Genomic DNA, 27,415 nt, shown 5'->3' with positions numbered 1-27,415 from the left:
TGCAGCTTCCAGATTTGTTCCCCTTGGCTTACTTAGCCTACTTTTTTATATACTCCAAGACCACCTATCAAGGGGTGGCAGTATATAGTGTTCACCATTAATCAAGAAAATGCCCCCATAGACCTGTACAAAAGGCCAAGAGTGGAGACATTTTCTCAATTAAGATTACTTTTCTCAAATGACTCTGGCTTTGGCAAAAACAAACAAACAAACACAACAACAAATAAACAACTAACCAGGACACATATACACAGAGACACAGACATACATACAGGCAAGCAGGCAGTCAGACAGACAGACAGACAGACAGACACAGAAATACACATACTTGTATGTGTATATGTATTTATGTATATGTGAGCATCAACTTTCTTGATTAATTTTCTTCCTTCCTTCCTCTTCCTCACAATTTTCAAATGGACATAAACTATCCCTCTCCGCCCATCTTTAGAGACTGTATTAACCTGATGTTGACATGCAGATGCTAAAGTAAAATGAATTCGCACTGCTGAGCAGCAAGAGCAACAGATAAGGCTCCAGCAGTCAGTTGGAACCGCACATGTATGACGACAGAAATAGAAAACTAGCTTCTGGTCTGGGCCTGAGCAGTGAGCAGACCCCAGGCGGCAGCTCTACTCCCAATCTCACAGAACTCAGAGGAAGCAGGCTTCCCAGGAGCTCTAACCCAGACAGTATCTTAGGTAAGGAGACAGCAACACCCGCCCCAAACAGGGAGTAACTGAGACCCACTAGGACCCAGGAATTCACTCCTGGCCCAGAGCACTGGTTCCTTCCAGTCTGGGCCTGAGCACTGAGCAGATCTTGACCCCAGTTCTAACCCCAGTTGTAACACCCACCCCACACAGTTCTGGGCCTTGATACAACCAAGATAATAGGAAAGACAGGCTCCAGTCAGAGACAGGGCAGGTAACACTAAGGAGATCCAGATGGCAAAAGGCAAGCGCAAGAACATAAGCATCAGCAACCCAGGGTACTTGGCATCATCAGAACCTAGTTCTCCCACACAAGAAAGTCCTGAATTCCCCATATCACTAGGAAAGTAAGATTCAAATTTAAAATCACTTCTAATGATGATGATAGAGGACTTTAAGGACATAAATAACACTCTCAAAGAATTTGAAGAGAACACAGGTAAACAGGTAGAAGGCCTTAAAGAGGAAACACAAAAATCCCTTAAAGAATTACAAGAGAATACAACCAAACAGGTGAAGGAATTGAACAAAAACCATCCAGGACATAAAAATGGACGTAGAAACAATCAAGAAATCACAAAGGGAGATTATCCTGGAGATAGAAAACCTAGGAAAGAAATCAGGAGTCATAGATGCAAGCATCACCAAAGGAATAAAAAAAATAGAAGAGAGAATCTCAGGTGCAGAAGATACCATAGAAAATATTGACACAACTGTCAAAGAAAATGCAAAATGCAAAAAGTTCTTAACACAAACATCCAGGAAATCCAGGACACAATGAGAAGACCAAACCTAAGGATAATAGGTATAGATGAGAGTGAAGATTCCCAACTTAAAGGGCCAATAAATATCTTCAACAAAATTATAGAAGAAATCTTCCCTAATCTAAAGAACGAGATGCCCAAAAACATACAAGAAGCCTATAGAACGCCAAATATACTAGACCAGAAAAGAAATACCTCCCGTCACATAATAATCAAAACACCAAGTGCACAAAACTAAGAAAGAATATTAAATGCAGTAAGGGAAAAAGGCCACGTAATATATAAAGGCAGACCTATAAGAATTACACCAGACTTCTCATCAGATATTATAAAAGCTACAAGATGCTGAACAGATGTCATACAGATCCTAAAAGAACACAAATGCCAGCCCAGGCTACTATACCCAGCAAAATTCTCAATAACCATAAATGGAGAAACCAAGATATTTCACAACAAAACCAAATTTACACAACATCTATCCACAAATCAAGCATTACAAAGGATAATAGCAGGAAAGCTCCAATACAAGGAGGGAAAATATACCCTAGAAAGAGCAAGAAAATAATTCTCTTCCAACAAATCCAAAAGAAGATAGCCACACAAAGATAATTCCATCTCTAATAACAAACAAATTGCCTCATTTCATCTACAGACAAATTACTGTCCAGAAAAGTCCACACTTGCGGGATAGTCGACTGACTATATCTGCTAAGACAGAGTAATCAGCCCTTATAATTCTGCATCACTAGGTCTGTCAGATGATCCTGGGCCAGAAGGCTGAAGATCAGATGCTCCAACTAGTATTGGGACTGTCCAGGTGTTCAGTGGTCTCTATAAATTGGCTAAGTTTTAGAAGCTATGCTTTGTGCTTCCCATAATTTCAGTTAACTCAGTCATTCTAGATTTCTGATGGGGTTGAAAACTTATAGTCTCATAGCCAATCCTGGCTATTTACTTTGAGAGAAAAGATTTGAGAGGATGGTTTTCAGCTGACATTCATTCTAAAGCCAAGAAAAAAGCCAGGTTCAGAACTAAGTGTTTTACTTAGGAGAGATGACAGAGGTTCTGGTTAGTCAACAAAATGATGACTGGGTATTAGGTCTATCTTGTACCTTACTGACACAAATTGGTATAGTTATGCTCTAATTGTATTTTGAGAGAAAAGTTTTATTTTAACAGGAAGGATGATATGTAGGAGGAGCTAAGGTGGGAGGAGTAAGGAAAGGAAAAAAGGAGTAAGGAAAAGAGGAGGAGAAGGAGGAGATAGGTGACAAGAGAGGGGGGAAACATGGAGGCGGATGTTCACATGTCTCCGCCAGTCAAAGATATATCTAGGTTGGGTATTGGGTTACACTTCTGACTGTATGGGCATCTTGATATTGAGCATTTCCAAACTTATTAAGCCTTTGATTAACATTAAAAAACTATTACTTTATGAAGCTAGAATTTTGAGTCCTTTAAGCATAAAGATAAACCTGTGATCTGACTTAAACATAATGTATACATGTATCAAAACTTTACATACTATCACATTAATACAAATTATTTTATTAAAATATGGAAAAAATTAACAAAAAAGAAATACAAAACTAACTTTCTTTCTTTGTCTCTCTCTCTTTTCCTTTCTCTTCCATTTTTTTCTTAAAACCATCCAACACACATTTTTCTTTGTCAAAACCCAGAAAATATTTAGCATAGAACAGTTCAGAACCTATTTACATATTTTTCTATTGTTTTTGAAAGTATCAATCCTGGGTGGGGAGGAGATGTTGTAAAAATCCCATTTGAACTGGTCAGTCTGGAAATTCTGAACCACTTTGATAAAACTCAAGCACAATAGGTCCTGAGTCTGCCATTATATTGACATTATGAGGCATTTTAAACAGTCTGCCAAGCCAAACCTATTATTAATGTTCACAAATTACCATACACCCAGAGTCCTTCACAGCTACCCATTGTCTTTTGTCAGACACATGAGTTCTAGTAAGTGCACAATTAGGTTAAAGGACAAGGTCACTTAGCTAGACACAAGCCTGATAGCTTTAGTAACTAAAATATTTGCAAACAAAAACATAGGGAACATTGAAAGTATCTCTGTTTGCATTAACCTTGTGGTGCCATGTGTCTTACTGAGCACACATCTGTAACAGATTTGTAATCTGTATGAGTGGGGAAGTTAGGGGGAGTGTGACCTGGGGGGAAAGGGGCTCTCCTTTCTCAAAGAAGAAGGGGACGGAGTAATGTGGGAAGGTAGTAGAAGGAGGAGGAGCTGATATTGAGATGTAAAATGAATTAAAAACCTATTTCATAATATCAAAAAAAAAAAGAAAGAAAAGAAAAAAGAAATCAAGCAAGTCACATGGATGTAAAAAAAACAAAACAAAACAAAACAAAACAAAAAAAAACCAGAATTCTCCTCAATTAAAGTCTCTTGTGTGAAGCATCTCCCTGGATCACAAAAGGCCATGTTGTACAAATCTATCTCATATCTTCCTTTCTGGGACACTAAGCTCAGAGCTGATATTTCAACAGTAGGTTCAATAGTTTCAGCTTTCATCCCCTTCCCTTTGCTGTTGTTCTTTTGTTTTGATTTTGTTTTGAACTCACAGATATCCACCTGCCTCTGCCTCCCAATTAAAGGTGTCCCACCACTATCTGGTCTGCTCCTGTTTTTCATTTTCATCATGTTGCCCACCTTAGCACCTTGCTCCGCCCCTTTTTAAATTTTTCTTGGTGGCTTCCCAGCATGTTAGGTAAGTTCAGTACTTTCTGTTGAGTGGCATAGGCCCAGTGAGAGACAGTGAAGAAGGGAGGGGCACTGCTGGGCAACAGGCTGACAATCTTCAGTTGGTCTTCTTTCTGAAGCCCTTTGGATTCTTGAACACAGGGTAACTTTTGTGTCACACAGGGTATATATTTGTCAACCACAACATGGATCTGTAATGAAGGAGGATGGATGTACCATCAAGGTGTGAAGATCTTGTCAAAATGCTAAGAGTTTAATAGCTCTTAGGTCCTGGACTTTTCCATTTTATGCCTACCTTTGTTCCTTGTGTTGGGTTAGAAACCTATTCTCAGAAACGTCCATTTATCTGCATCACTACTCTTAGTAACATGAAACCACGACTTTCTACAGGGCATGTTCTTATTCTAGAAACTCATTTACATCATCATCCTTTGCTATCCGTATTGGTCACAATGTCATGACTTCAAAGTTTGTTATTCTATGCCCTACAGTTTCTTTTATGAAGACGACTCTTCCTTTACTCAATCTTTTATACTTACATACTGAGCACTCTTGATTAAGAAAATGGCAGTGAGTGAGGAAAGGCCAAGACTATTTTAAAGCAAAGAATAAGAGAGTACACCATCATAACAATTAGAATTTCTTGTCATGTTGAGCTGGGGATGGAGCAGAGTTGAAGGCACATAACCAGCATTCCTGGGGCCTTGCCAGCACCACACAAAGTAAAAACAAGAAAAGAGTCAGGACTTTTTTACATTTTTAGAATTCATGAACTAACCATTTAGTGGTTGCCAGATACAGCAAAGTTACAGTGAACAACACTGTGATTGCTGTAAGGTCTTCCAGAACACCTTTGGGAGGCCAACAAGTCAATCACTGGTATATATGGTCTGTACTGGCATGTGCTATGAAGACGGTATCTGCGGCTACAATCCTGCCACCAATTAAAATGTTGGATTCATTCCAAGAGAGACTTGCCTGATACCTTTGCGTAATCTTTTTTTTCTTTGTGATTACTCCCTACCTGAATTTTGTCAAAACTACTTTAATCTGGATCAACTTTTCTTTCCAATCCAAAGGAATTGGCATGTTATCATCAGCTGTGTATCAGTAAAGCCCAACCCCCTTCATACCAAGCCACATCTAGCACATTGTCGGGCCTCTGCCATGCCTGCCTCACACTTCCTGCAAGCACAGTGAGACTGCCACAGTTCCGCGTTAACTGAGAGCACTTGCTTTTCTCAAGTGTTAAGTCAAAGTGTTAAGTAGAAGTTGACATGCTTGTGACTCATTTTAAAATAGCAAATTATAATCAGCCGACACTGTATGAGGCATGAAAGTCATTCTCTAAATCACATGTCTACAGAAGACTGAGCTAGGAAAATGTGAAGAACAAATCTGAAACATATCTCCTTTATATATTACATTACCAGTTTGTCATCAACCCTTGGAAAGATTTCGAAAATATGCTACTGATATTAAGGTTGCTATAATAACAAAACTCTCAACTAGCTCACTGAAATAATTTTTAATTATTGTATGAGTGTCTGCGGGGTGTGTGTGTGTGTGTGTGTGTGTGTGTGTGTGTGTACATGTGAGGGGTCTGAGGACAGAAGAGGGCATCATGGAATACACTGGAACTGTAATTACATGCTGTTATGAGCCACATCGTGTGGGTGGTATAAAGCAGCTCTGGAGGAGTAGTGTTTTAATTTCTGAGACATCTCTGCAGATCCCCATACCCTCTCCCAAGTAATATTGTTAATGTTTAAATAACTATTGGCATTTAGGCAGTAAAATTTAGCAACTATGCTTGCTTTTAGCTTTTTGAAACATAACTTTTCTATACATACACATAGTACAAAGAACACCCTTAATGAAAAACAAAACTTGTTTTTTTTACTGTACATGTGACTAACTTGGGCTTGGGTCCCAGACTCTGGATCTACAGTAATATTTCTCAAATAATAGTTGTGGGTCCTAGAATGTTCTTTTTCTTTGAAACAATTGCTCCTTTGTCCACGTTCTTTGCTTGGCTTTATGTGCTATCTGTCATCAGATACCATAGATCCTTGGACACGTGCCTAATTTTTTCTAGTTTGACATTTGGATACCTAATCTAAAGGTCAAATTCTGATGTATAGAAGTCTCCAAACTATGTTTCTTCCTTTGCTTACAGATGAATCCCAAAGTTTTAATTCCTATACTCCTTTGATTCTACTTGATCACTGTTTCCAGAAAAAAAGATAAAACTGTGAAGTTATCTCCAACTTAAGACATAGCATCTTTACAAATGGTTAAAGCAGTCAACATAAATATTGACTCTTGCTTGCAAAATTAGTCCAATATATTTGTAATTTTCATCTAGGCAAGGTCTCAAACTGGGGGAACCAAAATATTTAACTGTAGAGAAACTAACTAAAAGACAGAAAGAAAGAAAGAAAGAAAGAAATAAAGAAAGAAAGAAAGGAAGGAAGGAAGGAAGGAAGGAAGGAAGGAAGGAAGGAAGGAAGAAAGAAAGAAAGAAAGAAAGAAAGAAAGAAAGAAAGAAAGAAAGAAAGAAAGAAGAAAAGCAACAAAGACCCATGGCAAGGTGCTAGGGACTAAATCACTTAAGCAACATAAAGTGACTATAAGAAGGACTGGAGAGATGGCTCAATAGCTAAAGCATTTGATACTATTGCAAAGGATCTAAGTTTGCTTCCTAGCAACTACAACCGCCTGTAAGTCTAGCTCCAGGAAGAGAACACCCTCTTCTGCCCTCCTTGGGAAGCCCTGTACAAGTGGCATACACTAATGCAGACATATATTAAAACATTAAAGTGAAAGTAAATTGTAAAGTGTGGTAGCTCAAACCTTTAACCCCAGCACTCAGGAGCAGAGGGAAGGCAGATCTCTGAGTTAGAGACCAACAAGTTTCAGGCAAGCCAGATACACACTTGCACACACAGGCATGCATGTATGTACACATATATGCTCACACACATTAATCAAATACTGAGGAAGTACACAAACTTCAATGGGATAGAATGATAGAAAGAGGAGCTTTGCAAGTCTCATTCTCTCTTGGGACTGTGAGACCACAGACACAGGTGACAAGGGTTCGAAATGAAGCTTGTATGATGATCCTGAGGCTATCACATGGTCTGTGCTGGGACATCTGTGTCAGCATGTCAATGTGATTTTCCCTTACCTCCAGATGCTCTAAAATATATGGTGGATTTGTCATGCCCAGCCTCAGCATGGCTCCCTCAGGAATCACTTCCACCAATTTCCACAGGAGTGTGGGGAGATCTGTGCCAATGTCTCTGCCATAAGCCCCGGTGTCCTCGCTGGTCAGCCATATCTCACAAACACCCTCTGTGAATTAAAGAGGATAATTAACAATCCTTCACCATACAGCTGCTCACCCTTTTTAATGCAATATTTTTCAACACTATTATGCGGGCAGGATGGGCATTCAATTGCAGAGAGAAAGCAGCTTATCCCTCTGTGGCAGTGGGTTATTAAGTTCATTTTATGAACACCAGAGAGTTTCAACAATGTCATAAATTACCAGTGTGCCCTATGAAGTCATTAACTTTCACAGCCAATCAGTTCAAGAATGCTTCTCCAAAGCACTCTGATCAAAGCTAGAGCTTTAGACCCACTCAGAGAACACTCACTGAACAGCATAAACCTGGAATGGAGACAGTTCCTCCACAGAATAGAAACTGGGAACAGTTAACTTGTTAGTCAGCCTGTTACTACCACACCACCCAATGTCAACCGCAGTTAATGATTAACTCAAAAACTATTAATTATAAGAAACCCATTTTCCCCATAGTAACTATTTTAATTTCTCTCCTTTATTCAATTAAAATAGTGTTCACTTTGTTTTCATATTTAAAAAAAATGATTGTGCTTAAACTAAGTGGCTGCCTTGGAAACCTTCCTACACACACTGGTTCAGACCTCAGGAAAGATTACTTATTTATCTATCTTCATTGTTAAAAGGAACCCTATCTTCAAATGCTGTGGTTGAGTTTGGATGGGCAGCATATGCCAGTGATCTTAGCTCTCAGGAAGCTGAGGCAGGAGGACTATCCCAAGTATAAGGCCAATCGAGGTTTCAAAGTTCCAGGTTAGTCTGGACTATAGAGCAAGCCCTTGTCTGAGAAAGTAAAACTAGATAAACAGATAGTTACAGCTTGCAATAAAAGCCCTCCAAACCCCACGAGAAAAGAAGAGTGGCCTTCTGAGGTCGCCTGCACAAGCCGAGACCAGTCAGCACTCAAGCAGGCAACACACTGGGTTGCACACTCAAAAGAGAAGAGAACATAAGGACAGTAGGTAGCTTGGCTAGGGGAGAAAGAAGGGAGTTTGACACAGGTAGTATTGGAAATACAATAATCACAAATTCAAAAAGCTAGCATAAATGAAGTGGTCTTTTATATATAATTCTACAGAAAGGGACACAGTATTGAGAAAAGAAAAATGGCTGTCATATAGATTTGGTGCAGTGGTTTTAAAATCCCCTCCTCTTTTTGTTAGGTCAAGACTTGCACCTCTCCCAAACACCCCCTCTCTGTAGCTTAGGACAAAAACTCTCACCCTATGAACAACCTGAAGCTTGATTCTGCTCTTTTTTTCCAATTCTGAGCACTGTCATGAAGCAGACCACCTGTAACTTTCTAACTCTGAGTTGTCAGACAAGCTATGGGAAAGGGGTGGTGAGTGCCCCTGCTAGTCAATAAGTCTGAAAACAGAACCATCAATGTGTGTCTTAATATATGATCAAGCTATGATGTATATACATGTATGAAATTTCAAAAACAAAAGGAAACTCAAAAGTGTTTCAATTAACTATGTTAAAATTATGTATGTCACCAGACACTGCACTCATGAAAACCTAGCTCTTTTTAATGACAGGGTTTAATATACCATAGCTTGGTCTAGAGTATACTCTGTAGCTGAGGCTGGCTGCAAACCCTTGTCTCAGGCCCCAGATAATGGGACTGAACTACCAAGCCAGGATTAATACAACCTGCTTAAAAAAAACAAAAAACAAACAAACAAAAAAAACAAAAAACAAAACAAAACAAAAACCCTGTAATTTAAAAAATAGAAAAGGTTCAAGAAGAAAGATGGCCAAGTAACAACGTAAACACATTTTAAAACATTCTGAGAGAGGTTATAAAAACAGGACATTAACTGTGATTTTCCAGTTACTGGCATTTGATCAACACAATGTGAACATTTTTAAATGAAAATAATCTTAATTTATAATTTTTCCATCCAAATGGTTCCACGTATGCCTTATGTAGAAAAAGCAAGCTCCTGGAACAGTGGCCTCTTTGTTTCTAGATGAATCTAGAGGGGAAAACACTCTGGACAGAGTGGAAATAACATCCACTGGAGGAAACAGTGGTCTGCTCCCACAACTGCAAACGTGGGGAGCAACAGCCCCTGGGGCTACAACCTCAAATTATATCACACAGGGGTAAGCATCTGTAAAACTAAATCACCACAACAGAAGCAGCAGTTTCTATGTCCCTAAGACAGAGACTGCTACAGTACTCAGGCCAAGGAGACTACATGAATGGTAAACCCTGGCCTTGACAGCTCTGCCCTGCCACATCAATCCTAAAGTATGTCAAAGACCTGCTATGAATTAACAAGCTTCAGACATTGTAGGCTATCTTCCAGTCATTCATAATAGTAAGAGGGGATGTCTCACATTTTTACCACTAAGAAGCTATTACGAAATGAAAGTAAAGCAAGGTGGAATCCCCAGTCTCCTGTTCGGTGTTCCCTGAGTCTCATTATTATGTGTATTGCAAACAGTCCCTGTCAGACTAAGCTTGTGCATGAATGTGATGGGGAAACTGGGGCTGCAGCCACCAAAAATGGACTTGCACTGCGGTACACACCTGTTCATTTCTGCTAACTTAATTGGCCACACTTACAGACAGCAGTGCTTGCCTGAACAGCTTCAGTCCTTCAGGACTTTATTTATCCTTGCCTAATGTGTGCCCATAGCTGATACCAATCATGATGCAGCTTCTGTATTCTAAGATTGCCTATCACAGAGGCACTGTCAGGGGCAGTGGGCCAGATACGTGAAACTTTCTGTTCACTTCTTGGGGAGGAGCAGGGCTGGCCTGAGACCCTACGATGCCAGCCCCAAGGAGATAAATCCAGCTGCACTGGAACTTAACTTCAACTTTGAAAACTAAGAATATAAAATGAAAAACAGAAGCATGAATGACTAAGAGAAACAACTGCATTACTAGCAACTCCCATGCCTGCAAAAATAAATATGAACAAAACCATACAAACTAGCATGTTTTTCCAAAAAGTTCACATTTTCCTAACTGATTCTACCCTCCAAGTTCCATTCATTTCTCCAAACTGTTTTGTCCACCTGCCATTCTGAAGTGCAGCAGGCTCATTAGAGCATGGCAATCCTGCAGACTGCCTTGATAAACATCCTGAGGTGAGGGAGGGGTGAGTTGCACTTTGCAGGAAAATCCCCCTCTGTAACAATTTAGCCATCAAACCGAGTATCATCTTTCCCAACTGAGCAAAAACTCATGAGGCTACACCTCCGACACTGACTCCTTCTTTCCAAGTAAAGACAATGCTAACAGCTGGGTTCCCAACTCTGCTTCACAGTAAACTGAGATGACAGAAGATGGAAAACACAGAGGCATAAAGGGTTAATAAAAGAATGATCATATCCTCAATAAAATATTTTTACAACAAAAAATCCTGTTCAAAAGAAAAATCAGAATTTGTCAAAACTCAACTCCGATCGAGTTCACATCTCTGTATGACTGCCACTACAAAAATTAAAACACAGATGCAGATCAATTTCTTGTTTCAAAAGTGAGACTTTTTTAATAGATCTCGTTTTATCATTGGGGAAAAGTTCCACGAAAAGTGGTTTCAATTATTCTATTGTTAGAAAAACTTCAAAACCAAAGATTACAGAAACTAACAGCACTTGCTGAACACCCCTGAGAGCTGGGGTTTAGCTCCCAACACTCGAGGAGTGAAGACAGGAGGATTTCCAAGATGTCCTGCTTCTATACTGGCCCAGAAATCATGTGTCCCAGGTACAAGGAGACACGGTGCCAGAAGGGAAGAGGCAGAAGGTTATAGAATTAGATGCTAACTCCCTAGTCTCTCTTCAACACGTATGTGTGCCCCAAACACGCATGTGTCCATACATTCAAACACAGGAGGTAAGTATACTCATCTCAAAAGCTATAACATAAAACAGTGATTATGGGTCTCCTGGTAAAAAGGCAGTAAAGTATAATGTCAATACAATATGGATGCTTTGCGTGTGCACTGGATGGCACAGAAAGCTACATCAGTTTAAAGTTAAGCCTATCATCTCGAAATCTGCTCTACTTCTCTTGCTCTCCCATCTCTTGGGCTTGCCTTCCATTCCTGTCTTTTTGACTTGCCCTTCTTCTCACTGGTGACATCTGATTGCTTCCTCACTTTTCCATTCTAGACTTCTTCTAGCAATAAACCACACATGGATTTTGTTCTATTTATATACTGTGCATTACGTTACCTGATCTTGCCTCTTCCTGCTGTATAGATTTGATCTTGCCTCTTTCTGCTGTATGGATTGCTGTGCATATTAGATTTTATTAACTCTTTTATAAAATTTACCTTGGAAAGTTCACAAATAAATTGACTGTTGCTTAAGCACCTGAAGGGTCATTAGTAATGACATGGACGGTGCACCCCACTCAACCCACTCATTTAAATAGACATTTCAGATCCTGTACTGACATCCAAAAGTCCATATCTTTGTTATAGATTGGGGATGGGGTAAATTATCTTATTTGAGGAGAACATCATAGTAAGACTAGCCTAGCATATGCTATATCCCCAGACCTTCAGTTTTGGAAGCAAAATCTAAGTATGCAGCTCAGGCTGCCCACAAACTCAGTATTCTCTATCCTAAGCCTTCTGAACACTGATATTATAGGTGTATGGCACATCTGGCCACTGCTTCTGTTATTAATGGTCTCCAGGCTGGGTGTTTCTGAGTTTCATGCTTTTTTCAATGAACTATAGAAACTCACACAGGTAGCAAAGTGCCAATGAAGTAGCCTGTAAGAGAGCTGCAGGCTCCAAGTAAGGTTGATTCCAGGGGCCTCAGTCCCTGTCCCAGCCTTCTGTTTATGGGTCTATGAGCAGAACTTGTTCCTTTGGGCAGAGGTGTGATCTTGACAGGCTTGGTTAATGTAAGTCTTTATTCCAAGTACATGGCTTTCTCTTGTTACATATGATTTTAACCATATGCATGCCCAATTAAGCAAAGGCGTAAGTTGACAATTAAAGAATTTTCCCTAAAAGTTCATTGGGAAGAATTACTTTGTCTTACTTTACCAGCACCCCCAAGCCAGTCCAGACTAGACCAATACAATGACATCAGTATATCCAGAATATGCTTCAGGATGTATATGGCAAGATAGGTGAAGTACCCGAGAATTGCTAGGCCAAAGTAGGTCAGTGTGACTCACTGCTACCTTGTGCTTATATTCAAGGCTAGTAGGAGTCTCAAGTTGCTAAGTGCTTTGTTGGAAATTCTGTTTATGTTGTGTATCAGGCCAAGTTCAGTCCCAAGTTGATGAGCTACCACTGCCTTGACTGCTGCATGGCGTTTTATATAAATGATGCATTCTTCATGATAATCTAACTCATAGATCAACATAAACACAAAATACAAACTGTTTACCTAGTTCTCTAATGATATGCCTACATTATATTTTTACCAGCCTCCCCCCATCTATGAACTAAACTAAAAAAGAACTACACTATGCTTGTATAGTCTATCAAAGGATTCCCCAAGTAGTAAAATATTTATACTGTCTTCCAGATGGTGACAGCTGCAGCTTGTCCATGGTTCTGCAAATCAAAACTGCACCTTCTAAGCTGTCTCTGCAGGGACAATTACTGATAAACAAACCCCTGTGAGGTTGGAAAGATAGGGACATGCTCAAGGCCAGGCTAGTCACTCAGCAGATGCACATGATGATAAATGTGGGACCTCTGAAATCCTGGGCAAATTGTTGGCTTACGCCACAATAATGACAACACAAAATATAACTAAAAGGAAATATTGTAGCAGGCCTTTCACTGCCCTGAAGTTTTCATTAAAACTTAGATAAAATTATCTTAAAACTTCAAACTAGGAGACCTGATGATGCATATGGGCTCCCAATCCATAGGAAAAGTACATCTTCCAGGGCAGGACAGCAACTGAGAGAAACACAGGAGCCTATGAGTTCTTAGCTGACCTAGAGGTATCTGCCAGTTCAGAAAGGAACAGACGCAACAGAGCCTGATACCTCAGCTCACTTACAGAGAAAGGAGGTTACAAAGTTAACACTCCCAGCATTGAGTACTTGCAGAGAGCCATGGAGACACCCGGACTTAAAGTGCAGCAAATTCTTGGCACCACTCTCCACCAGAAAGATGGTCTAAGCATGTGCAGGAGGATAATCAATCCCAATGTGAGAAAAACAAATATGAGAAAGCGGTAGGCTAAATTTCTAGAACACCACAGAGGACCAGGAATAGCTAAGGTCCCCACAAGCAACAAGACTGTCATGGGTCATCAAACTGAGTTTTTATAAGTAATTATATAGAATTAAACAGAAAAAAAATTATAAAAAAACCTTCTGAAGCACACAAGAAATACTGCTCTGGACTTATATTAAGAGACCTTAAAACAGTTAAACTGATTTCAAAGACCTTAACTATATGGCAGAATGAAGATAGATAGATAGATAGATAGATAGATAGATAGATAAATAGATAAATAGATAAATAGGTAGCAGACTCAATGCTCAATAATACACAATCCAAAATGTCTAGCACCCACAGAAATACCACACATGTAAACTAGAAACAAAATAATGACGATGAGTTTTTGTCTGGTTATAACCAATCAGTAATAATAGTGTGGCAGATGATAGACTCCCAGGAAGACAGGAAAAGAGCTACTGTCAACATGGCCCATACTTTCACAGATATGCCCACCATGAAAGGTGGTTCACCATACTTTCACAGATATGCACACCATAAAAGATGGTTCACCATACTTTCACAGATATGCACACCATGAAAGATGGTTCACCATACTTTCACAGATATGCACACCATGAAAGATGGTTCACCATACTTTCACAGATATGCACACCATGAAAGATGGTTCACCATACTTTCACAGATATGCACACCATGAAGGTGGTTCACCATACTTTCACAGATATGCACACCATGAAGGTGGTTCACCATACTTTCACAGATATGCACACCATGAAGGTGGTTCACCATACTTTTGGCATTCAGAGACTCTGGGACACAAGGATCATGACTCTGATGTTCACATAACATGGAAAGATCTTTCTAAAGAAATAGGGATGTCAGAACAACGAAATGAGGAAGGCAAGAAAAATGGCAAAAAAGCAGGAAGGAAGCAAATAAAAAAGGATGAGGAACAGAGGGAGGAAATACACAAACACATGGAGAAATAAAAAAGTAACTGCATACAGACACAAAGATGAAAATCAAAGTCTTCTCAGAGTCCATGTGGGCCAGAATATAATGGGAGAGAGATGCAAAGTTAGAGAAGAAAAAAGCCTGGAAAAGGAATTATTCAATGTAACACAGGAGGTAGAAAAAAAGCAAGGCTACTTAGACCAACCACCCAGATGTAGACCTGTAACTGCATCATCACCAGCACCATCAGCAAAGACCTTAAGCTGAAGAAAAACCATGAACAAAAGAAAGAAGGCAGATGAGAGGCAGGAGTGCTAAGTGTGTGGGCATTCACGTAAAGTATATGTTAATTTTTAGCTCTTGACAACGAAGGTGTGCTAAAGCTACGTACTGTGCAGTCTGCACTCCACTCAGGGAACAAAAAAAGCGAACATATGACGGTGGCAGGAATAACTCATGAGAGAAAGCAATGGAAATATGTGATTACACAGAGTTACAATTAAAGTCTGTAACCAGAACAATGTACTACTGAAAAAAAGACTTTGATAAGTTATGGGTGTTAGTTAAGCCCTAAGGAAGCTGCCAATCAAAGAATAAAACAAATAGGTATTGCTAGCAAGGCAAAAGTGAAAATAAAATGAAATCCTAACACACTGCTTTTTAAAATAAGGGCAAAATGGACAGAAGGAAGGAGACATGACAGGGCCATAGCAAGCCTCATCTAATAGGCAGGAGTGGGAGTAGGAGAGGAGGAATTCATAAGCAGGTGCCACAAACATCTTTCCATGTTTCTTTTAAAACAATTTGAAGTAAATGTGATAAAACGTTAAGATGTGATACATGTGGTATTTTTTAACTGTGCTAATTTAGATTTTATCACACTGTAAACAAGTCTTACAATTTTAATGACAATGATCTGACCAAACAAACTTTGTTGAAGTTCATCTTTTTTCTATTTTATAAAACACTTAGGGCTCTGTAAGCATAATTAGGAGCAAGTGACCTTTATTAAATCCTTCTTATTAATTTCTTATTAAATATCATCTATATGAAGCTAATTTAGAGAGCTAATATTCAGTATTTTAAAATAGAATGGTAATGCTTCTCTAGCCCAAGGATGGAAACCAGAATGACATTTTAAAACTATCACCTCAGAAGAAACAAAAATGATCACTTCCCATCATCAATAAGTCAAGGTTTTAGGCACACGGCTGTCATCCCAGCACTTGGGAAGTGGAGCCAAGAAGATGTCAAGTTCACAGGCACTGTGTGTGAGTGTGAGTACCATCTCTCCTCACAGTCTATTGTCAGGCTTACTAAAACCACCCACCCCATTCTATTTTTAATACTGTGTGTAATAGTCCCTGGTTATTAGTCAATGTGCGTGAAATTTTTTTTAAAAAAAATGATTGATTTAAAAAATCAGTACTACCTAGGTAATAAATACAAAAAGATTTTAGTTGATTTTCACCCCAAGATCAGAAAGGTCGTCCTAAGGCTGTATGTACAGTAACCAGAAGTGGAGCCTTGATTAGATTTAATCTCTTTACTTTCAAGAAAATACTCCAACGGACTTTACTCACAGGAGGAGGGGTCATTTTAGTGATTCCAGAAGAGCATCTACAAAACTTTAGCCGTAACCACTGCAATAGAATAAATAGCAACTAGAACATGAGAGGAAAGCTTTAGTAATGTTAAAATTAGGAACAGTGAAGAAAACCCAAACATTTCAATAGCATGAAATTGTAAGCAGCTAAGCTGGCACTGTCCGCAGACTCCAGCCATAGGAGCGGCTGAGCATAGCAGGCCAGATGGGCCACAGAGGTGGCTTCATCAAAGTACAATGGTGTAGAAAGATTTAGGAGGAAACTAAAGATGCAAAATATTTAAGACTTTCTAATATCAACTGCAGGTTTAAATGATTACAAGTTAGAAATATCAAGCTAATTCAAATTCCTGATTCACATACATCCAATCTGTATTCTTCAACTTCCCATGAGATGGCCATTAGAGCATTTTCAATTACATAGGTGGCTATCATACTTTTGTTGAAAACACTTAGAACTCAGAACTGCCTACAGTGAAGCGCTGTGACACTTGACAGAAATTTCAGTCACACCATGAGGTAGCTAGTAACAAATGGCATTTTCTTTTAAATACTTAACAAACAGAAATGGAAATTTCCATAGCCTTGTGATCGTGAGGCCCTACACATCATTTTTCTTGGTCTTTGTTTTGACATCGTTTATTGAAATTCTCAAAATTATATTACTAATAAAAAATAAACACTCACAAATTCCTAACTCTACAATAATCCTATTGTGCATTATCTTTAACTCATTTCTTTCAAGGAAACATAATGAAATGGTATTAACAAAGTAACAAAATTAACTTAATGTACATGAATATTTATAATCTCTCAATCCCCTTCCATAAAACATTATGCAGAAATGCACCATGTTTCCTTCTGTTTCTGTAGCCACAATATTACAGTGGCATTAACTATAATTTGTAAACAAAATAGAGTGCTTATGATAATTGCTTGCTCTGGCCAAAAATTAGCCAACTATAGCAAAAGCAATTTTTTTTGGTTATTTTTTCTGAATGATTTATTTGCTTCTATTAAGTCTCAAACCTTTTCTAATAAATTTTATTTCATTACTTCAAACTTGAATTCACCTAAATAGTCTATAAATATCCTCGCAGAAGAGGAGTGAAAAGCTTCCTTTTGTACTCTGCTCATCAGCTGCTGTGTTTTATTCCATGTGGCTTCAACTGAAGTGAGACTGAAGTTGAAGATCCTGGAGAGGTTGTAATTGATCATCTAACAATCCCTAGCAGTATTAGATGGATGACAAAGAGAAACCTCGCAGCCTTCTCTGTAACTCATGTCTCCCATGTTCAGTATGTATTGTTTCTTTACCTCAGCATCAACTGAATGAAAGATACAGAAAGATGGAGGTTGCACACAGTTTTGTTCACAGATTTACCTCCTGCCAAAAACAGTGCCTGGGAAAATCCATTGTATTTGGTTAAATGAACAAATGAATAAAATCAAGAGAAATGCATGAAGGTGTGAGGAAGGCCAGGGCAATGACTTGGGATGAGAAAATGTGGAACAAGAGTAAGGGGCCACAATGTCACTTTTGAGATGTGTTACATGACCAAAATACGTAAAAGTAACAATACTGTAAAATAGCAAAGAATATAAATCTATTCTCACTCAAATAAAAAGCATACCAGAAAATACATAGAATGCATACATTAGAAAGGGAAAACACAGAACAGTATATAAAAATAAATTACAATTGATTGTCAATTTTTTCATTAGGCCTACAGTTCATAATAGAGTTTTACAATAGAAACATTTATGGTAGCTAAATTGTCAACTTGACACAACTTAGAATCTCCTAGAAGAGCCACTGGGTATGTGTACTTGTGTGCAGTACTGAGTTGACTGCACTAACTAATGCAAGAAAACCCACCCACTGTGGGCAACACCATTCCCAGGGTCTGGTATACTGGCTTGGAAATTTTCTCCTTGCAACAAATGAAGACAACCAATCAAATGCAGAGTTTTGGATTTCAGTTTCAATGGATTATCTACAAAACACTTTTCAATCTAAAACTCAGGGAATGTTGTAAAAGAGGTAGGTAGGAAGGGGTGTGGTGTGTGGTGTGTGTGTGTGTGTGTAGATTCTAAGACCCAGAGGATCAAGGAGCTTGGTGTTAAATTGTGTTTCCTAGTTATGTCAGAAGCTACACCTATCTCACCAACATGACTGCCCAAATGTGAATTGAGCAAGACCACCACCAATGGACATGACAAAATAGAAGAAGAAAAGCCTAAAATGCCTCAATCCCACACTCAGAATTACTAAGACACACACACCAACTAGTTATCCAATACCAAACAGTCAGCCCTGAAAACATATGCACAAGTAACATTATGCAGGCTGAGCAGGTTCTGTTTAGGAATAGATCCTATACACACTACACTACACTATACACACACACACACACACACACACACACGTACATACATGCAATAAAAATGATAAAAGGTTTTATCATTAATTTGAAAGAGAGCAAGGAGGGGTATATGAAAGGGTTTTATGGAAAGAAATAGAAGAAAGAAATGTTGCAATTATATAATAATCTTAAAAAGCTTTTGTACTGTTTTTTCAAGACAGGGTTTCTCTGTATTCCTGGCTGTCCTGGAACTCTGCAGACCGGGCTGGGATTGAACTCACAGAGATCAGCGTGCCTTTGCCTCCTGAGCTTAGATTAGAGGTGTGCAACATCATGGCCCAACTCCACTTTGAAGTGACTAAAGGAGAAGCCAGCTGAGCACCAGCATGCAACACTCTTGCTCTTTGACTTCAGTGTGGCTGGGACTGGATGCTTCAAGTGTCTGCTGCCTTGACTGTCCTGCAATAATGCTCTATAACTTGGAGCCATGAGTCAAATAAATTGTTTCTCCTTTTGCTTTTATCAGGGCATTTTATCACCACAATAGGAAAAGAAATGAACACTATGTATGAGCCCTGCAAGTAATTTAAAACTTACAGCCATATTAAGAAATGTTTGAAGCCATTGGCACATGCCTTTAACCCCAACACTTGGGAGGCAGAGGCAGGCAGCTCTCTATGAGTGTGAAGCTGGCCTGGTTTACATAGCTAATTCCAGGCCAGCCAGGGCTACACAGTGAGACCCTGTTCCAGGAACAAAAGAAGGACAGATGGACAAACTTACAAAAGGAAGAACTGAAAATACAGATTCTATTTAATCAATATCCTTGTTTCCTACTTATATTCTATATTATCTCTTTCATGCACCCAGATAAATGTGGAGTTACCATGGAGTTAAGAAATGTAGCTTAAAATATAGAAAATTGACAATACTCTACACACAAATTACTTTTCCTGTATAAAGTGAAAAGAAAGGGAATTTTATTTTAATAAGAAAAAAGACAGAGCTGAACTAGGGAGTCACTAAAGACCTCCAATATCCATATAGGCATCCTGATTGCTTTCAGTTCCAATAGAATGTGTCACACTTGAAACTTAAGACCAAGCTGAGAAGAGACCTAGATACTATCAAGTGAATGGGCTCTTAGCTTCTAAATGCCATGTCCAACCATGAGCATAGCAAGAGCTCCAGAGAGAGACAAGAAAGTGCTTGGAAACAATAGGGCCCCATCAAAAAGAACCTGAGAGTCACCTTGAAGACTCCCAGTGACTCGCCTGGTACAATCAGAGCAGTATGATAAATCACAACACCAATAGCTATAACATTTAAAATGATGTCCAAGAGCCCACATTTACAGAAATAAATATTTGCAAAAAGTGTGACAGGGCTCAGTTTTCTCATCAAATGTAACTCAAATTCTAAAAGCATAAAAGCCTATTAACCAGGCAAGCACCACAGTACTTCACTGGTAGGACAAGAAAGAGCACTTAGTAGGAGGCACAATCGAGAAGGAGGATGTTTGGCTGGTCATGAATATTTATTAAAAGAAAGAGAAAATACTAACTTCAACATAGAGAAAACTGGTGCCACCTCATCCACTTGAGGACCATGAAGCTCACCGCACTGACACACTGCAAAGGCAGATCTTGAAGGCCTGAGCACATCACTTCAATGGTATTCTAGCCCCAAATTCCTAGCCTGAGTTGTGTGGAAATGCCAAGAAGCATACAGGGAGGGAGAGAGGGAGGGAGAGGGAGGAAGAGAGAAGGAGGGAGGGAGGGAAGGAGGGAGAAAGGGGGGTTCTATAAGACAACTAGACAGTGTGATCCTCAAATACCAACACCATAGAACACTAAGAAAGGCAGAACACCAGACCAAGACTAGAGGCAATGGGGTGAGGGAGACAGTAGTTTAGGGAGGATGTAACTCCAGACCAGGCCCAGACCAGGAAAGTGATGCTACTGGAGAAATGGGGGGCATTTTCATAGATGTGTGAATGATGTACTAATAACTTAGTTAATGTCAAATCTGGGCTCTGGATTGCTATACCAAATTCATCAAAGGTATAACATTTAAGGAAGCTGGGTGAAAAGACTCCACTTATTGAGCAAAGGCCTCACCATGGAGTCAAGGTTGACCTCCAACTCACGATGTAGCCCAGGCTGGTTTCAAACTCCTAATCTTCCTATTTCAGCCACATTTGGCTATCTGAACTATTTTGGAGCACTTTGTAAATCTGTCCTTTTTACATTACACAAGCAAATTTGAAAGGCTACAGAAATAAATATATAATATATTTATTATATATTTAACATAATAAATATACAATATATATTTATTTCTGTAGCCTTTCAAATTTATATATAATATGTATTGGTTTGTAGGGTAAAGAGTTATAAAGACAAGAAACCTCCTCAGCTCAGAACTTCTATTCCACATGCATCAGGTAAATTTTAAGTACAGAGTCCCAGCACAGCCTTTGTTTAATTCAAATCAAGAACCTACTTCAAGCTGGGTATGGTGGGCACACATCTGCAAAACTCAGGAAGCTGAGACAGAAGTATGGTAACACAGCAATTGTGAGGCTAGCCTGGGTTACCAAGACCCAGTCTCAAACAAACAAGCAACCAAACACAAAGGATGCTGGGTTCAGTTCCACAAAGAAGAAAAACAGTGAGGAAAGGATGAAGGGAGGGAGCAAGGGTGCTCACAGCCTGTCACTCTAATACCAGATCAAACCTTGATTTCCATAGCTACCAGTAGGATGCTTCCAAACATCACCATCTATTTGAAGTATCAAACCCATTCTTCTTCACTTAATTAGTATCTTACACAGTATACAGGAAATTTTCCAAGTTTGTATCAACATGTTTTTCTGCCTTCCAAAACATGTCACAGTACCATTAGCAAATACTAAGTAGTTGCTAAGAAGGCCCATGTAAAACATCCCAGGGCATATGACAAATTTATGACACAAAATTAAAGAAAATTCTTAGGTGGACTTAAGTAAGTTAGTACAACTATAATGAGTGGAGTGCAAGGATACAGACATGATGTTGGGAAGCACTGGAAAGAACAGGTAACTCAGCTTTTGAGGCATTAAACTTAGATACAATGAGGATAAGTGTATTAAATATAAAGAAATATAAGATGTATTAAATCATTACTTACTATGATCAACCCAAGAGAAATGGAACAAAGTACAGAGGTAGGAAGGAACTGAGAGTTTTCACATTAGAAAAAAGAGCCTCTCCTCAGGGCTCCAGGACCCATGCAGAAGAGGAGGCAGAGAGGTTGGGACAGCTGGAGGTGGTGGGTGACTCCAAGGAAACAGACACATCAGGGCTGAGGCACATATGAATTCAGAGACTGTGGCAGCACACACAGGATCATCACAGGCTCTAGCCACAGGTCCCAGCACTAAGAGGGAGAAGTGAACAAGAGCCTCCAACCTTAACCCAGGAGCTATTTGCAAACAATACCCTCCAGCAACAGGGAATCAGTTTTATCCAATAGTGTGTCACTGAGTGTACCGGCCACACTTCAGGCCAGGCTCCATGCCCAGATGGCCAAACAAACAGGATCTCGATGTTGTCTTTTCTATGAAATTGATTGACTTTAGTATTTTTTGTGTGTTTTGGCTGTTTAATTCAATTTACTTGAGGGGAGTGGGGACAGAGAAGAGAGAGAACATGACATTGGGTGAGTAGGAAGTGGAAAGGACCTTGGAGCAGTTGGGGTTGGGGGACATGATCAAAACTTATTGTATAAAAACTTAAAGCAAAAGGAAAGGAAAACCTGCTCATTACCAAGTTGGCAAACCACTCCTGTACCAGAAGCTGGGAAGCAGCTCTGCTCTGCGGCCAGCAGAAGAAAACTGCAATTTTGCATACTACCCAGTACACCTGTAAGAATCAGAGCAACAGTGGAAAAGATGAAGACAAAACCAATCGTGCCCCCCACCCCCCAAATTACAGATAGCCAGGCACTGTCCAGTAACTACCACTTAGGACAGAGAGACCCTAAATGCACCCAAATAAGAACTGCAAGGCTGTAGGAAGTCATGGCAAAAAAAAAAAAAAAAAAAAAAGGAGAAACAATGTTTTAAGATTTTTAATCCATTTTTATTAATTTGTATCTGCATGTACATCTGTGGAACAGTACTTTGATTTTCTTGGTTTTTTTTTTGGGGGGGGGGGGTGCTCCCATAATGGTCAGAGGACTTCTGGTGAAGTCTACTCTCTCCTCCCACATTTATGAGGTCAAGAGGATTAAAATCAGGCCACTGGGCTTACATCATCAGGGGGCAAGCCCCACCTAATGATATAGGATCTCACATTGTAACTCAGGTTAGAGTCTTAAGTCAAGGCAATCTTCCCAGCCTCACCCTCCCAAATGGTGGCATCACAAGCCTAGATTGAAATGCTTGATTTAATAAAACAGAGTGTAGAGGAAAATTAAATGCATAGGGTCTTTCCCCTGCGAAATAGCTTGCTATGCTAGACTATTAGAAAGCATCTTTATCCAATGAAAACACACACACACACACACACACACACACACACACGGGGGGGGGGGGGGGGGGGGAAGGGTCGGGGGGGGGGGATTGAATAGCCAGGAAGAAAAATCTTAGAGAAGGACCCAATTCCCTAATCAACCAACATCTTAATCAGTGGCTGCAGTTGATTTCACAAACAGGCACATCCCATATCCTGAGCATCACATTAACAGCACGAGGTGAGTAAGACACATCCCCATCTTGTACCAAATCCCCTGCTTAGTGTGGCACATCAACAATGTGAAGTACCAACACCTGGATGTTGATCATCTGAAAGCAAGATGCCACTCCACTAAGAGATGCCATCTGTGTTCTTCCCTTCAGCCCAGAGGTGCTTTCTGTCTCCTTAAAGCCAAAAAGCTGCATGCAGGGCCTGGGCTATCCTGCACCCTCATATGAAGACTCTCCAACCCTAAAAGAAGCTCATTTTAGCTCCTGAATCAATTAACAGTCACTTCCTGACTTTCTTTTATTATTATTTTTTTCTCTTTTTTCTAACTTCTGAAATCAGGATAATGGTTCATAGGATGCTTTCAACATTACCTGTTGAAAGCATTACCTCAAATAACAAACTACCTTTTACTTAAAAAACAACAAAAAAGGCTAAATAACAAATGAACTCAGACTGAAGAAATCTCTACTGACCACAAAATTGCTTTCAATGACACTCAAAGTTATTTTACTATAGAGGACCTCAAATTACCAATATGTAAATTATCTTCATGCCAGAAATGTACCAAATATTCTAAGATTCACAGTGCTTAAAAATATTCACCCAACTGGGATGATTTCAGATTAAAGAAAATAAGGACTGTGTAATTATATACACTTACCTTGACAAAGAGAAAGCAATCTGTGATTAGAACATAGCAATTAGTTAGAAAATGCTTCACATGGATTTAATTACCCATCCGTCTCCATGCAGCTCAATTACTTTTATCTCATTGCATCAGTAAAAGATTTCTGCCGGAGGCAACTGCCAGTCATGTATTTATAAGGCTTCTAGACTTTACAGTGAATACATTATTGCATTCGGGCACATGTGCTAACGTTACAGTGTAGAGACATTCTTAATTTTAGGTTTCCAGTTTTAGCTCCTGATTATCTCATTCCTTTTCAAGAATCAACTACCATCCAGACAGATTGCAAACCCATGGCATCACAGCTGCCTCGGTGATGCTGTTGACACACAGTACCTGTTTACTTAAGTCCTTGAGAACCTAAAGTGAAAAACCCCAACCTTACCTTATTGCTTCAGAGCAAAGACCACAAGTCCTCCGCACCCAAGGTTAAGCTAGATGTTCAGAATGAAGGTGGTCTCTTTCTCTGCCAAGGCTAACCCAAGTTTCCGTGTCATTCAACTCTGCCCTCTGAGAAGGCAATGGTCTCCCAAGATGGAATTCGTAAAACAGACGGAAAGATAGCACCTTCCATTTTTCTTGTATTTGGTATAAAAGGCACACAACTTCAAAATCCAGCCCACAAGGTGTTGACTCCATGTTCCTTTGGCAACTCATGCTCAGTGTGGCTAAGAAATTACTTAACGGACCAGAGGGTTAATTACCATCCCATTTGCCTGCAGGCTTCGGCCACACAATGAAACTCATCAGCACAAGACACACCTAGCAAAGAGTCTGGCTCATGGAAAGTACACAAATGTGTGTGCATGTGTATGTATGTATGTATGTATGTATGTATGTATGTATATGCATGCACTCTCTGCCCCACAGTTCTGGTGGAACCTACAAAGACTGTACAAACCCACAGAAACACAAACCTCCCAGAAACTAAGAAGAAAATATATAAGGAAACATCTTTGGTACCTTTTCTTAAAAGTCAGTTTTTTAGAACTCCAGAATTTGGTAGTAAAGTTTGGCCATATTGCTGTTTAGAACCAACAGAGGTAACTCCTTTCTACTGAGGAAGGCAAGTCTTGGGCCCGTGGGTCTTCTGTCATTTCCACTGAGAGAATTCCCAAGAGCCTGCTCATAGGTAGGTCTCACACGTCATCAGGAGACTGTCATCTTTCAGTCTCTGCCTAAGTCCAAGGTCCTTCTGCTTAACTTAAATATAGACAAAACTGAAATGTCTAGGGTCCCTATTCCCACATTTCCTTTAATTCCATCTCTTATGCTTTGGCATACACGCCTTGGGAAGTTTCACCAGGAGTTTGATGGCAAGGCTTAGCAAGTAATACTTAACAACTGTGACAGTCCTGTCATGTTTCAGAAGGTAGTGTTAAGTTTCTGGTTGTAAATATCCCTGTATCAGTAAGGTGATTTCCCCTCAGTCCCCTGGAAGAAAGGTTATTCTAACTCCTATAAAAAAAAAAAAAAAAAAAAACCTTTAGAAGTTTCCCTCTTGAGTCGAGCTGCCATTTACACGAAGATCTCCTCCCTGATTATTGACTTCTAAGAAAATAAAAGCTCTGGACTGTTGTAAGTAGCTTAGAAATATTTCACACATTTTCATGGTGTGTAAATAAAGCTACATTTGAAGAAACAAGACAGAGAGAGACAGGAATGATATCAGACAGGATTTAATGGTTTTGAGTAGGCACTTTGTAAAGCACAGAAGAAAAAAAAATCCCTTAAAATTTGAGATGCGTATTGAAATATCTGAACATAATATATACTACCAATGCTCCCCTCTCTATGACAGCTACACCCTAGATGTTGTTTCTCAAAAAGTATGATCAGCAAAAATGTTTTTTCAAAACTCCCAAGGTTTCTGTGGTTAGGAAATGAACATTACTAGGTAATCAGAAGTCGGGTTATAACCATATGCTTCATCAACATCCAACAGTATCATTTGGAACTGGTTGACTAGTTCACAGGAACAACAAGGTAGTTTTGTTTGAGCACCTCCTGTGGTTCTCTCTCATCAGGCACAGGGAGGAACACATTAGTATCTCCTATGGTTTTGTGGCCACAGTGACATTGGCTTGTTAGATTAACAGTTAATTTACCAACAAAAGTTCAGCCTGGGACTTGAAACTTGGCACAAGGCCAAGAGGATACAGTAATTCTTCGAAGATAAATAACTTCAAGACAAACAGTGCACAGATGTCAATCAAGGCCTACACCCTTATGTCCTAGAGGAGAGTGAGCCACACTATGAAGGGTTTTGTGGTAGCCTGAGTGACAACTCTGGCAGTACCACTGAAGGACTCTAGAATTTGCCTTAACTAAGTTTCCCAAGACATGATATCCAAAAAATTCTAACACCTCAGGGTTTCATACAATTAATAAATGACATAATTTACAGACAGAAAGCACTTCCTATTCTCCCTGGCCCATGTAAAACAACAGAAGAGCAGTACTGGTTACAGACCCATCCCATGTTTCAACATGAGCTTTCTTTGATGGGCCAAGGGCCATTGCTATGAGGGGGTGGGGGAAGAGAGAAAAAAATCAAAGTATTTGCTAAAGCATTTGAGCTACCCTGGAATTTCCATTTGGAGAAGCAAGCTACTCTTTTGTCAGTAAAGTTACACAAAAGAGATAATTGTGGCCTAGCCTATTCAGACCTATATGCAGAAATCATGCTATTTGCAAATGGGAACTACCCAAGCGCAGAAATGAGACTCGATGTACGGCAGTAAAAACAATAAAGTTAATTAAAAGAAAAAAAATACTTTTTATAGAGTTCAAATCCAAGTTAATTTTTTTTCAAATTCACATTTATGGTGTTAACAGTCAAGAAGTTAAAAAAGCAATGAAATAAATGCTTTAAAACCACTACAACTGACTTCTCTTAAATAGCTTTCATTAGTTTGGTTTGAATCTTTTAACTTGTTAAGTGTTTTCAAAATTAGATTTGTTGTTTTAACACAGTTTCCCTTGGAACTTTTTGGTCAAGCAAATGGTCCCAGAGATCACTTACCCTTTGGATCCAAAGAACTACAGTCAATGGGTGAGGACATGCAACACCAAACCATGTTTGCTGAGACAGGTTAAAACAAAAGGAAAAGCCTCAGAACATCTGAGCAAGTAATGAGATCATAAATCAGCCAAAGCACTTGACCATCACCTTCGCTCTCTGTTCAGAGTGGGGTGGGAAGATTTCACTGAGTCAAACTTGATGATGAGCAATGAGAACGGCCATCTCAGATGCTGCAAAGAGAAGGAACACCGCCACTGGCGGG

At 39.4% G+C, this 27,415-nt stretch overlaps 1 protein-coding gene across 3 annotated transcripts in view; it reads right to left on the bottom strand.

The window, feature by feature from the left end:
- The window catches only part of Cdkal1 (CDKAL1 threonylcarbamoyladenosine tRNA methylthiotransferase), a 521,362-nt gene that overhangs the window by 214,224 nt on the left and 279,723 nt on the right, over positions 1–27,415 (bottom strand). For all 3 annotated transcript variants that reach the window (XR_013112201.1, XM_034511047.2, XM_076939217.1), the window contains exon 10: positions 7,417–7,583. Coding sequence is in view for 2 of the 3 variants with exons in the window: in XM_034511047.2 (XP_034366938.1) it covers positions 7,417–7,583 (167 nt within the window). In the remaining variant the exon portion in view is untranslated. The remainder of the gene's footprint in view (positions 1–7,416; positions 7,584–27,415) is intronic.

The sequence above is a fragment of the Arvicanthis niloticus genome, chromosome 8, assembly GCF_011762505.2.
Source record: "Arvicanthis niloticus isolate mArvNil1 chromosome 8, mArvNil1.pat.X, whole genome shotgun sequence".
Lineage (NCBI taxonomy): Eukaryota > Metazoa > Chordata > Mammalia > Rodentia > Muridae > Arvicanthis > Arvicanthis niloticus.
Note: the sequence above shows the minus strand (reverse complement) of the source record. Positions and strands in the feature narration are given on the sequence as shown.